We start from the raw sequence: 13,589 nt of genomic DNA, 5'->3' as shown, positions 1-13,589 counted from the left end.
CTGCTGTAATCCTTCCAATTCATCATGCTTGTCACAAGAAAGACTAATGTACATCAATTAATAGAATCTTCTAATGTGATTGGTCAAGGTGGATCCTAAAGGATAGGCCATCAATATTAGAAAATGGATAACCAAATTAAGGAGTGACAAGTTAGGGAGCGTTCACACTACCGTCGGTGTCCGACAGGTAGCGTCCGCTGCTAATGTCCGTTCAAAATCTTGTGTGGACATTAGCGTCGGACATTAGCTGTGTCCGTGACATTTTACATTGATTTAAATGGACATCAGGTGCGTTCTTTTGCACTCCGTGCTTGTCCTTATCTGTCCGTTCCCAAAGATGTCCGACTTTTCAAGCGGACAGCAAAAACCTAAATGTCGGGTTTTTCTGTCCGCTTGAAGGACAGACACGGAGTGTGAAAGAACACACCCGATCTCCATTTAAATCAATGCAAAATGTCACGGACACAGCTAGTGTCCGCAGCTAATGTCCGCATAAGATTTTGAACGGACATTAGCAGCGGACACTAGTGTGAACACTCCCTTAGCTAAAGATCCTCTAAGCCAGACCTGGGCAAAGCCCGGCCCCCGGGCCATATCCGGCCCTCTGACTGATTCAGACCGGCCCACACAGCTTGACTAGGGGGGCTTGTCTAGGGGGCGTGTCTTAGTGCCGGCAGGACAGTGCAGGAAGATGGAGACGTGTGGAGTGTGTCATAAGGTACTGACAGGGGAATGTAAGATGCAGGGGGAGCGTGTGTGTCTGTCTGTCTGTCTGTATGTCTGTATGAGTGTCTATATGTGTGTGTCTGTCTGTCTATATGTGTCTGTCTATATGTGTCTGTCTGTATGTATGTGTCTGTCTGTATGTATGTGTCTATCTGTGTGTGTGTCTCAGTAACCTAGGGGCAGAGACGGAAGGGGAATGTTATACTAGGGCAGAGATGGCGGATGGAGGGGGGGGGACATGAAACTGGGGGAGAGATGGAGGGAGGACATGAAATGGGGCAAATGAAGGGAGATATGAAACTGAGGGAGACATGGAGGGGGGAACATGAAACTGGGGATAGATGAAGAGGGCACTTAAACTGGGGGGACATTAAAATGGGGACAACTGGAGGGGGCATTAAACCATGGAGGTAGGTGGAGGGGGACCTGTCTGCCTCTAGTCGCCCCCAGTTTAATGTCACCCTCCAGCTACCCCTACTGTTTTAATGTCTGCTTCCTGCTTCCTGATTTTAATGTCCCCCTCTAGTTGCCCCCAGTTTAATGTCCCCCTCTAGTTGCCCCCAGTTTCATGTCCCGCTCCAGCTGTCAATTTCTTGCCCACCTCCAACTACCCCCACTGCTTAATGTCCCCCTCCAGCTGCCCCAGCTTCATGTCCCCTCTAGTTTCCACCAGTTTATACTGAGGCACCAGGTGAGGGACTTAATACTGTGGGGCAGTTGGAAGAGAACATTACAATGTGGGGACATATAGTGTACGGGTGACTGTAGGAGGATTATACTTTGTGGGGGCACATGGAAAGATGATTGGGAATGGGCAGAGTCAACGTAGAAGTGGGTGGAGCTAAATTTGCCATAGCGTGGCCCTCTAGCATAGTTTCAATTTCTTATGCGGCCCCATGGGAAAATTAATTGCCCACCCCTGCTCTAAGCAGTCAGAAACCAGAGAGGAGTATAGCTCTTGTTCATATGTGTTTGTGTGTACAACAAAGTCTGTAAAGAGAATTTTTGATGGGCCTTATAGCTACAAACAGGAGCTTCTGGCCAGACCTGGCACCATTTTTAGACCTCCACCACAGCCTGGGCTTTGCAGCTGGTGTAATTGAAACGGAGAGAAGAAAGAAAAAGAGACACTTTGAGAGATGGCCAGACCTAGAACCAACACTTACTGGCCACAGAACCATCTGTCCAGCCTCACGGTTTTAAGAGCTGTGCCTCCATTGGGGTGGATGGCTGTTGTCAATTGTTATTATGCCTTGTTGTATCCACAGTAAAGAACCACAGGTTGTTACTTACTACAGAATTGATCTTTCAGTCTTCACAACGTTACAAAAACTTATATTGTCACCTAAAACTTTATTTTTGTACATTAACCCTTTCAAATCAATAGTGATGAAACATCTGTTACTGCAATGGGGTTTCATATACAGCAGCAATTTGCCTATGGCCATGTTGCATTCATTTGAATTTTGTTAGCTGGTCACCCAAAAGCCTCTTACAATAATCTACTAATTCAATAGAGGCCGCTAAATCCATAATCCATTCACCTTCACCTTAGAGGCTAAAACGACTTGGCTTTATACAAAGCATTGCCAATCTACACATCCCAGTACTTGCATGTGTGAAGTGGATGAACTGGATGCAAATACCGTATTTTTCGGACTATAAGACGCACCGGACCATAAGACGCACTAAGGTTTTAGAGGAGGAAAATAGGGAAAAAAAAAATTAAGGAAAAATAATTGGTAAAATATTTAATAACCTAATAATATAATATTTCACCAATGTAAATAGAACCGGGGGCTTTCGGACACAGGGATACCAAATGTGTATGTGTTTCACAGTAATGTTTTTGTTTTATATGTATTGTAGGGATATGGGGTGATTTGAACATATCTATCTATCTATCTATCTATCTAATCTATCCTATCTATCTATCTATCTATCTATCTCCTATCTGTCTGTCTATCTGTCTGTCTATCTGTCTGTCTATCTATTCTATCTAATCTCATCCATGGATGGAAAGAGACACCCTGCAGTGAAGCTATGTAAGAAGAGAAAAAGGGGCGGGCCAGACGGGTGAAGGAGGTGTGGTTTTCTAAGCAAACTTGAAAACACACCTCTTTCACCTGTCTGGCTCGTCCCTCCTTCACTGCCTCTCAGATCTTGCTCTTGCAATGAAGCCACACAGGCAGGGGAGTAGGGGCGGGCCAGACGGGTGAAGGAGGCGTGGTTTCAAGCTTGCCGAGAAAACCACGCCTCCTCCTCCCGTTTGGCCCGCCCCTCCTTCCCTGTCTGTGTGGTTTCATTGCCGGAGCCAGATCTGAGAGGCAGTGAAGGAGGGGCGAGCCAGACGGGTGAAAGAGGCGTGGTTTTCTCGGCAAGCTTGAAACCACGCTTCCTTCACCTGTCTGGCTCGCCCCTACTTCCCTGCCTCTCATATCTCGCTCCTGCAAACACGCGACACAGACAGGGAAGGAGGGGCAGAGCAGGCAGGCACCGTGCTGCTCTCCGTGCTGCTCCTCATAGACAGGACACAGACGCTGCACACGCTGCATTCGGACTATAAGACGCACACACATTTTCCTCCCATATTGGGAGGAAAAAAAGTGCGTCTTATAGTCCGAAAAATACGGTACTTATTAAGAGAATATTATCACAATGTATTCAAATTTTCATTCTCATATGTTACTTAATACGCTTAGTATGCAAACTTTACACAGGAATTTCCTCCAAGGTCAAAAAAAAAGTCACCCTGTAAAAGGCCCCCACCAATCAGATAAATCAGTTTATATTCCTCTAGGCCAGGCATTTTATGATAAAGGTGTTTTATTTATTTTTATTTACTTTTATAAGCATTATAGCGAAGGCAGAGATTGATTGGACATTTCACATTTTTAATTTTATAATATATTTTTAGAAATTTTAATTAATTTATTATTATTATTTTTTTTTTTAAGCTTCTCCAGGGGCGATTGAACCAGCAATCATTAGATTGCTTCTATCAGAGATTACAATACCACTTTGCTGAAGCCTAGTCTTTGTAGAATGGGAGGAAATCCACGCAAACACGGGGAGAACATACAAACTCCTTGCAGATGTTGTTCCTGGCGGGATTTGAACCCAGGACTCCAGCGCTGCAAGGCTGCAGTGCTAACCACTGAGCCACCATGTTGCCCCTAAATGTGAAAATTTGTGTGTTTGGATGTTTGTTACTTGATCACACAAAAAACGGCTGAACGGATTTGGATGAAATTTGGCACATAGTTTGTAACCTTGATTAACACATAGACTACCGGCTTCATGACTGTCATAAATTTATCTTCATATACTATATTAAATTGCTCTTGCCAGCTCTCTCATCACAGACACTGCCGCCCGGTCTCCGCTGTGTGAAACAGATTTTCCTATGGCTATGGCACCCACTCGGCTAGCAGCTCATGATACGGGTACCATATTTAAAAGCAGACATTCACTGTACAATTACAGTACTATTTACTCTGAGTGGATTAATCAAATTAATTTGATTAATTGTCCAGCTCTATTTTAAAGGGGTTGTCCCATCTCAAGGATCCTATCTATAGTGATAGCTTATGTGGAGTTAAGACTTTTCCTAAATTTATAGCTTCATCAAAACTGCTTTGTTTGGCTACTATCTGAGAATATTAACTTCATTGTTTACACTGCGTTTCCATAACCACGGACCTGGGGATGGTCTTATCTCTCCGTCCAGGACAAGTGACGTAGCTCCCTGCTCTCAGATAGGGGAGGGGGAGCTGAGTGCTCGGGACTCAGGAGCAGCTTGTATTTCTGAGCTGTTTATCTCCCAGTTATCAGTCTGCTAATTGAATTTTGCTGATAAGGGCTAAGACAGGGAGTCTATTACCTCTGTATGTAAACACATCCCTAAAACAGTTTATTGCAAGCCAACTCTTTATCCTGTAGCATGTAATTTTGGGATTCTCATCATCTATCAAAGCTGGCTTTGTCTGGGAGACAGCAAGTAAAACCCCGCCCATTGACGTACTGAGAAAACCAGGAAGTGAACACGGCACACAGTATGCAAGATGGTGAATAGGCCAGTTGGGAATACCCCTTTAAGTCAGAAATGTAACCCCTTCCTGCTGGAGGAATTTTTTGATTTTCGATTTTGACTCCCCCCCCCCCCCCCATACAAAAGCCATAACTTTTTTTTATTTTTCTGCTCTCAGAGCCATATGAGATCTTAATGTTTGCAGGACAAATTTTTCTTCATGATACTACCATTAATTATCTTATACAATATACAGGGAGGCTGGAAAAAAATTCAAAGGGGCTTTCTTAGGGGCTTCGTTTTTACGGCGTTCACTGTGCAGCCAAAATGACATGTCACCTATGTTCTACATTTCGGTACAATTCCAAGGATACTGTCAGGATTTGAACTGGGGTCTTATGGTTTTCCTGGTTGATTCACTGCGTCATAGCGCCAGGGAAAGTCTTCCTACCCCTGTTCCATAGAGGTGCAAGCAGCATTCAGCTTACGGTTGCTCGGGCATTTACACAACCGTGACATTCAGTTGGTTTTGCTGACTGAAGGATGCATGCACAGTTTTCTCCCCCATTAGGGGTACCAAACCCTATAACACTGAACCCCGTGGTTTTTGAAATGTAACCTACAACAGGATCTAACATTGTAATATCCCAGTGATATAAATCTACACTTTATTATAGTCAGTATCAGCAGCCACATCTAGTGCTATTATGTAAGGAACAATCCGGAAAAAAAGACAAACACCACAACGTAGATTTTGTAATTAAATAGACATTGTAAACATAGACATTGTAGACATTGTAATTAAATTATTACTGGCACTTTAAATTAAATAATGGTCACAGTGACTGAGAGGTCAGGAGGTCAGGCATGATGGATGGCAAAGAACTTTCTGTTCACTTTGACCAGTCCTACCCTTGTCCTGAGATGAAAGCCACTGGACCCGAAGATCCAGAGGAAGGCGAAACAACCCCCCTGGAGAGTTATACCTCAGGGGGGCCAAAAATTCCTTCCTGACCCCAGAAATGACGATCGGATATCTCCCTGGATCATATTTGGCCTGCTGCCTACTCCAGCGTCGTCCAGCGAATCCAACGTCGTCCAGCAAATCCAACGTCGTCCAGCGAATCCAATGTCGTCCAGCGAATCCAACGTCGTCCAGCGAATCCAACGTCGTCCAGCGAATCCAACGTCGTCCTCTTTTTTTTAATGTAGATTGTGAGACCCATATAGGGATCACAATGCACATTTTTTTTAATGCAGATTATGAGCCCCATATAGGGATCACAATGTACTTTTTTATGTAGATTGTAAACCCCATATAGGGATCACAATGTACTTTTTTTTTTTTTTTTTTTGTTGAATGGGAGGAAATCCACGCAAACACGGGGAGAATATACAATCTCCTTGCAGATGTTGTTCCTGGCAGTTCAAACCCAGAACTCCAATACTGCAAGGCTGCAGTGCTAACCACTGAGCCACCACCATGTTGCCCCAAGTCCACCGTCCTCTTCTATCTGTTAAGTGACACAAGATGGCTCAGGTTAAGAGCTGTACACATTCTATACCCATTGTGACATCATGGAATGTCAGTGATGTTATGTGCCCTGTGATGTCATGTGGTGTCTACAATACAGCAGAGATCAGCACCATAAGCCATCCTGTACATGATCACCATTATAGATTTATAACGGTGACTGCACCTATGCATATACACGGAAATATAAATATGATGTGGGACTGCCTGTTAATCCTAATGGCCACTACCTAACCTACAGAGAAGAAGGTGCTCTATGAGACACTAAACAGCCCTGCAATAGTGCAATGCCCTGGCAATAGTCTGATTGAAAAAAAGACAAATGTCCATCAAGTACAACCAGGAGATGGGAAAGGGCATGAATGAAGGAAATAAGTATTCTGTACATTTCCATAGGCATCAATGCTATTTTGCTCTAACTAGGCATCTAATCCTTTTTTTTTTTTTTTGTTTTCTAAGCTGTCGGCTGTGACCAGCTCCTGGGTAGGCTATTCCACAGATTCACAGTCCTTACCGTGCAGAAGCCTTGTCACCTCTGGAGAATAAACCTGGTGGAGACATGAACCGTCTGTTCCAATGACAGTTAGGAGCCTACTGATTGCTTACAGACTTGTCATTTCATTGTAGCTATTGAGACTGGTCATAGGTTAACCAATTATATATGCCTGTGTCTGAATATGCCCCCGCCGGAAAAAAACTCAAAATTTTAAAAAACATAAGACATTCCCCAAAAGGGTATTACTAAATAGTGCATCTATTGGAACTGGAAATATAAAAAAAAGTTATGGGTGTTAGAATATGGAGATGCCAAGAAAAAAATTTTGTGAAATTTTGGATTTTAAAACAAAAAGCAAACAAATAATATAAAGTAAATTTGGTATCCCCGGAATCATACCGACCCATAGATACAGGTGACATGTCATTCTGGCTGCACAGTCAATGCCATAAAAACAAAGTTTGTAAGAATGTCGTAAATGCACTTTTTCTCCAACTCCACCCCATTCTGAATTTTTTTCTCCAACTTTCCAGTACATTGTACAGAATAATAAATGCTACCATTGTGAAGAACAATTCGTCCTGCAAACAATAAGCCCTCACATGGCTCTGAGAACGGAAGAATAAAAGAAGATGGGGAGTCAAAAACAAAATTCGAAAAATGCCTGTGATGGGAAGGGGTTAAACCTTTTTTTTCTCCAGGTGGAGGGAGTGCCCCCTTTGTCTTCTGATTTTACATGGAACAGCTTTTCCCCATATTTTTTTATGGGCCGATTATACCGGTTTATCTAGTCTCCCCTTATTCGACTCCTCTCAAGACTAAATAAATTCTCCTTTAATCCCTCCTCATAACTGAGGTCCTCCATGCTCCTTATCAGTTTTTTGCCGCCATTGAACCTTTTCCAACTCTAGAACATCAATTCTATGAACTGGTGCCCAAAGGTGAATTGCATATCCCAGATGGGGTCGCACCAATGACTTGTATAGTGGTAATATTACATCCCTGTTCCGTGAGTCCATATCCCTTTTATTACATGAATTTTGCAATAGGGTTTCATAGATATACCTAGAATAGAATACTCGGGGGGTCATTTATATATATTTATCGTGTTTCCGTTCCTGTAGAGCAGGAGTCCTCAAACTTTTTAAACAGTGGGCCGGAGGCAGAGCAGATCACACAGACATATGTTCTAGGGAAAGGGAGGTTTTTGAACTTTTAATTTTTAGGGGTTTTTTTTTAATTATTTATTTTTTACTTTTTTTTATTTATCTATTTTTTTTTTGCATTTATTAGACCCCTTAGGGGTCTTGAACCCAAGGGGTTCTGATCACTATTCAATGCATTACAATGCTAATGCATTGCAAAAATCCAGTTTTCTATTGCAGGCTACATTGTGTCATCAACCGCACAAAGACAGGAGGAGGCAATAAGCAGACGCTTACCTGAGAACATGAGGATATATCTTTGAAGTTCTTCTCTAGCACTACAGATTTGGTATCAGGACTTATGAGATTAATTTCAAACCTTCCAACCTGCAAAATAAATGTCATAGAGATTATTATTACTACTAAATTATAGAAACTAATATTCATGTAGTATGTTATACAGATAAGTAATGCGCACACAGCGGGCTGTAACATCGTGCTGCATTTATTAATGAATTCTGACTTAAAGGGATTGTTCAATTTCAAAATCATTTTTAGCAGGGTACATGATCACTTTAAGTCATCAAAGGCATGTGATTGACTCCAGTTTTACAACTCTGTATATATCTGATGGTGCATATTTGTAAAGCAGCTCGTCAGGCTGTACTAAAGCCCTTATAATTAGGGATGAGCGAACAGTAAAATATTCGATATTCGTTACGAATAGCACTCAATTTTCGACTATTCGAACGAATATCGAACCCCATTATAGTCTATGGGGAGAAATGCTTCGTTTCAGGGGATCCCACCATTTGACTCAGGAGAGTCACCAAGTCCACTATGACACCCCAGGAAATGATGCCAACACCTTGGAATGCAACTGGGACAGCAGGAGAAGCATGTCACTGTATTATGTCGGGATCCCTGTCAGCTTGCGATATGCGGGAGCTGACTTTTTCCCATAGGAATGCATTGACCAGCGTTGATTGGCCGAATGCCATACAGAGTACAGCATTCGGCCAATCAACGCTGGTTCTGCTGGAGGCTCGTCTGTGAGGAGGCAGACTCTAAGATCGGACCAGAATGGAGACTGCTGTGGACCGATCTTAGACTCCGCCTCCACCGGCAGAACCAGCGTCGATTGGCCGAATGCTATAATCTGTATGGCATTTGGCCAATCAACGCTGGTCAATGCATTCCTATGCCGAGATGGAGCAGAGCTGGCCGTGCGCTCAGCTCGGGTACTCCGGAGATGCAGCCAAGCTGAGTGCACGGCCAGCACTGCTACATCGGACATGAAGCAGAGCTGGCCATGCGCTGAGCTTGGCTACTCCGGAGATGCAGCCGAGCTCAGCACACAGCCAGCACTGCTACACCAGAGATGAAGCAGAGCAGGCCATGCGCTCAGTTCTGCAGAGCTGAGTGTGCGCTGAGCTCTGCTTCACCCGAGATGCAGCAGAGCTGAGTGTGCAGCAGGGTTCAACTCACACTCAGCACTGCTACATCTCAGATGCTGTAGAGCTGAGTGTGCATTGAACCCTGCTGTACACTCAGCTCTGCTGCATCTCAGATGTAGCAGTGCTGAGTGCGCGCTGAACCCTGCTGCACACTCAGCTCTGCTGCATCTCTGTGTGTGCTGAGCTCTGCTGCTTCTCCGTATAGCAGAGCTGTGTCAGCACTGCTACATCTGAGATCGGACCACAATGGATACTGCTGTGGACCGATCTTAGACTCCACCTCCTCCAGAAGAACCAGCGTTGATTGGCCGAATGCTGTACTCCATATTGCATTCAGCCAATCAACGCTGGTCAATGCATTCCTATGGGAAAAAGTCAGCTCGCGCATATCGCAAGCTGACAGAGATCCCGACCAGATAGAGCCCCAAAGAGCTGGGTGAGTGACATTCCCACCTAAATAAAGGTAATCCCTAGCTAACCCTGCCTATAGATCTGTCCCTGTCTCACAGTCACATAGTTCACAGTCTCAAATTAATCGAATGTTAAATCCACCATTCGTATAAAGTGGAGGTCACCTGATTTAGCCAGTCAATTACTTTTTCCAATTTTCTTTTTTCGATACCTCCGTTGTCGTAGATCCTGTCCCACCTCCCCTGCACAGTTATTGGTGCAAAAAAAGCGCCAGGGAAGGTGGAAGGGGATACAAATTTTTACTGTGTTTGCCTCGTGGTATTTGATTCCAATCGAATACCTCGAATGGCCTGATATTCGATCGAATATGTATTCGATCGAACAGTCTTCGCTCATCTCTACTTATAATGCTTGTCCTTTATACATGTCTGCTGTACAGGCCTACTCAACACATGATAAATATCAATACTTTTATTGTACCATTCGTATAGTAAAGTATAATGGAATGGTATCCATATATTTCTATACTGTCAAAGCTAGGCTATGCACCTACAGAATAACAGCAATGGCTTCAGATTTAGACAATACTTAAATACACAACAGTACAGTATTTTACGGAACAAATTGCACATAGAATTGGCAGGTAATGGCACATACACCGCACAGTTACATAACAGCAATTAAGTACCTGAAAAGTGAACTAACGGAAAGCAATTCAGAGGGAATAATCCAGTGGAATAAACTATTAGATGACTCAGGTCTCGGAGCATGACTCCAACATGAACTCTACAAGTCTTTACGACTTGTGGAATAAGGTAAATGTATTTTGGGGAATGACCCAAATAATAAACTAAATTAGTGAACTAAAAACAGGTAGAAGCTAGCTGCTATTTGGTCCTCAAATTCTTGATGTGAAAATTTCTTGTATTTTAGCTTTTTTGACCCCTTCACTGACTCTGCTGTATTTAGTGGGCTGGTCTTGTTTGGATAGCCCCCTTTGTGTTACAGGTCCCATAATGATGAGATGATCGCTAGAAGCTGTTGCCACATATTTACTGCAGCGGCAGCATTGCAGGGAAAGTGAAGCTTCACAATAAATGGGCCAACTTGTAATGCACAGACAAGTCAGTCCTCCACAACAGCAGTTTTTCATAGCGGCTTTCCAGTTTGGCTAATAGACATGAGGTCCAGCTAAATATTGCACCTTAGATTTTCACCCATTTTCTAATGCCTCTCCAATTCATTTCAATAGGAGTTACACAGATTTTTTTTTCCCCCCAAGATCTATCTTGAGGCAGATTCTGCCTCGCAGTTAATGGAAGGCAGACAAAACACTGATGAAAAATCAGCTAGAGAAAAAATCTGCTACTGACTCACATTGAAATGAATGGGAGAGTTGGAAAGTGTTTTTTTGAGAAAGATTTTGAGGTCAATTCTGCCTCAAAAACGCTGTGTGAACATAACCTAGTTATGAGGCCAAGATGCTGGTGTTACTTGGTTGGGTGGGTGGTAGCCACATGAAAGAGTAACATGGTGGAATTGCAGGTACAGAATACCCACAGGGAGATATTTCAGATTTTTACATACCTGAAAGAGCATGGTTCTGTTCTTTTCAGAGTCAGATGGTTGTACATGGCTTGGTGCACTTGCATGTCGTCTTCTTGACTGTATTTTTCCATCATAAGCCTTCTTTTGAATAGTAACACTACTACATCGAGACCTAAACTCATGCTGGTCATCAAAGCCTGAGTCTTCAAGTATCCTTTCAGGAAAAGATACCCGAATACCAGCAAGATTGCTCTGGCTACCTACTGTAAATATCCCTGAATGGTTCTTGGAGGCAGAATTGGCATTAGAGTCAGTGTCCAGTTCTTGAAAAGTACTATCGGATGGAGAAACTGGGACGGTAGTCTCAGGAAACATGAGGTCAGAGCTGGAGTCCACACTGCGTTGCTCACTCAGCAGTTTCAGACGCTGACGTTCATGCAGAGAGAATTTCTCTATGCAGTCATCGATAAGAGTTGAAGGAGCATTTTTATGGACTATTACCACCTTCCCACAATACAAAACCTCAAACTTCTGGGAGTTATAAAAGGCATCTTCATTGTCCTTGCTGGGCTTGGAGTCTTCCTTCAGCGCAACTTTGGAAACCTGCCGAATGCTACTGATGACTGTGGAAACCTGAATAGTAAAAAAAAAAAAAAAAAGCATACGAATTAGACATACGGATAGCAATTTCATTTTCTATTACTTGACTGAAGTCCTCCTATCATGAACCACTGTAGACTGATCACAAAACCAATGTGAGTACACACATGCCAGTGGATTCTGTATTTTAAATCTCTTCTATCTCTATACAGGACATAATAACCGAGCCTGGGAAGTGGATCAGTATATCTGGCAACCTGCTAGGTAAATCTTTTTTGGAAACCTGGTTGATAGAGAAGCAGTACTAAAAAGCTGAATGTCTGGGGCACGGACTCTGAACTGAGGACTGTGCCCCAAGCACTACATCACAAGAGTATTAGGTTTTGTTCACATGGGGCAAGAGGGGGCAGATTTTGGCGCTGAATCTTCTTCACAATAGAGGTCTATGCAGACCCCTAGCTTTCTTTTTCCGCTAGCGGAAAAAAGCAGCGAGTTGCCCATTCTTCAGGCGGATTCCGCGGCTGATTCAACCACGGCGTCTGCCTCGTGGCAGCACCCTTCCATCTGGGCCCATTCATTTGGGCCTACTTCGGAGCAGGAAGCCGCGACTGTCGGAAGCCGCAACAGTTGAGGTAGGTGCCTTTTGGTTCTATTATGACTAGGCTTCCCGCGTCAAAATCAGAACCAAAATACGCAGTCCCTAGCCCCATGTTAACGAGGCCTTAATGGGGTTTTCCGGCCCTAGGCTGGATTTTTTATACTGATGACCTATCCAGAGGATATTCTAGCAACCTCTGGGTGTCAGAAGCTGCTAGAGGACAGGAAACTTGTGCAGCACCACTTCTATTCAAGTAATAAGAGCAGCGCTGCAATTCCCTGGAACCACCGGTATGCAGTGGATGGGGCTGCTATGCCGCTCCTATTATTTGAATATGCTGCTCCCCCATCCACTAACTGCTTCCAGCACTCAGAACCTGCTAGAACAGCTGATCTGTGCAGTGTCCAGGTATTGATATTGATCACCTGTTGATATGTTCAACAGTACAAAAAAAAAATCAGTATGGGGCAGGAAAACCACTTGGATTCTGGACTTTACTACAATACCAATATCTACAGGTTAATCCTGAGGCATAGCCTGAAGTTCCTGGGCCTCAATCCAAAATCTGTAATAGATCACTACCTACTGTACTTATGGTTTGCCTTTTATTATACTTGTATATTTTATGTGATGAAGGGAACTCTAGGGGCCTTCATCGCCGATATCTCCCTTGCTACATGGAAAATGGTGAAATATAAACATCAAATCTGCCATAGATTGAAAATTCAGCAGATTTGAAAAAGATCAATGTTAGCAGCATGTGAATGAGATCTTAACCATTTGGCTTGTACTAAAATGCTGCAGATGTTACCTGCTCTAATCTACAGGTAAAATCTGCAGTGTATCTGCCAGATAAAGTGGGGGAAATAAATGTCAGGACAGTACAGACATACTTTTCTACATCTCACTTCTGGACATTTGATTTAAAGGGGTTTTCTAGGATTAAGATATTGATGACCTGTCAGACACCTAGCACCCCAACCGATCAGCTGATATCAGCAGCCACGACCACTGCAGTTACACAACATACAGAGCCAGAAGATA

At 43.4% G+C, this 13,589-nt stretch overlaps 1 protein-coding gene across 2 annotated transcripts in view; it reads right to left on the bottom strand.

Annotated features, from left to right (window-relative positions):
* Positions 1-13,589, bottom strand: part of TBC1D4 (TBC1 domain family member 4) — a 127,905-nt gene that overhangs the window by 39,181 nt on the left and 75,135 nt on the right. For both annotated transcript variants that reach the window (XM_075265409.1, XM_075265410.1), the window contains exons 2-3: positions 11,387-11,980; positions 8,229-8,318 (exon numbers count right to left, since the gene is read on the bottom strand). In XM_075265409.1, the coding sequence (XP_075121510.1) occupies positions 8,229-8,318; positions 11,387-11,980 (684 nt within the window). The remainder of the gene's footprint in view (positions 1-8,228; positions 8,319-11,386; positions 11,981-13,589) is intronic.

The sequence above is a fragment of the Leptodactylus fuscus genome, chromosome 2 (assembly GCF_031893055.1).
Source record: "Leptodactylus fuscus isolate aLepFus1 chromosome 2, aLepFus1.hap2, whole genome shotgun sequence".
Classification (NCBI taxonomy): Eukaryota; Metazoa; Chordata; class Amphibia; order Anura; family Leptodactylidae; genus Leptodactylus; species Leptodactylus fuscus.
The sequence above is the reverse complement of the archived record's forward strand: the minus strand, read 5'-3'. Positions and strand labels throughout refer to the sequence as shown.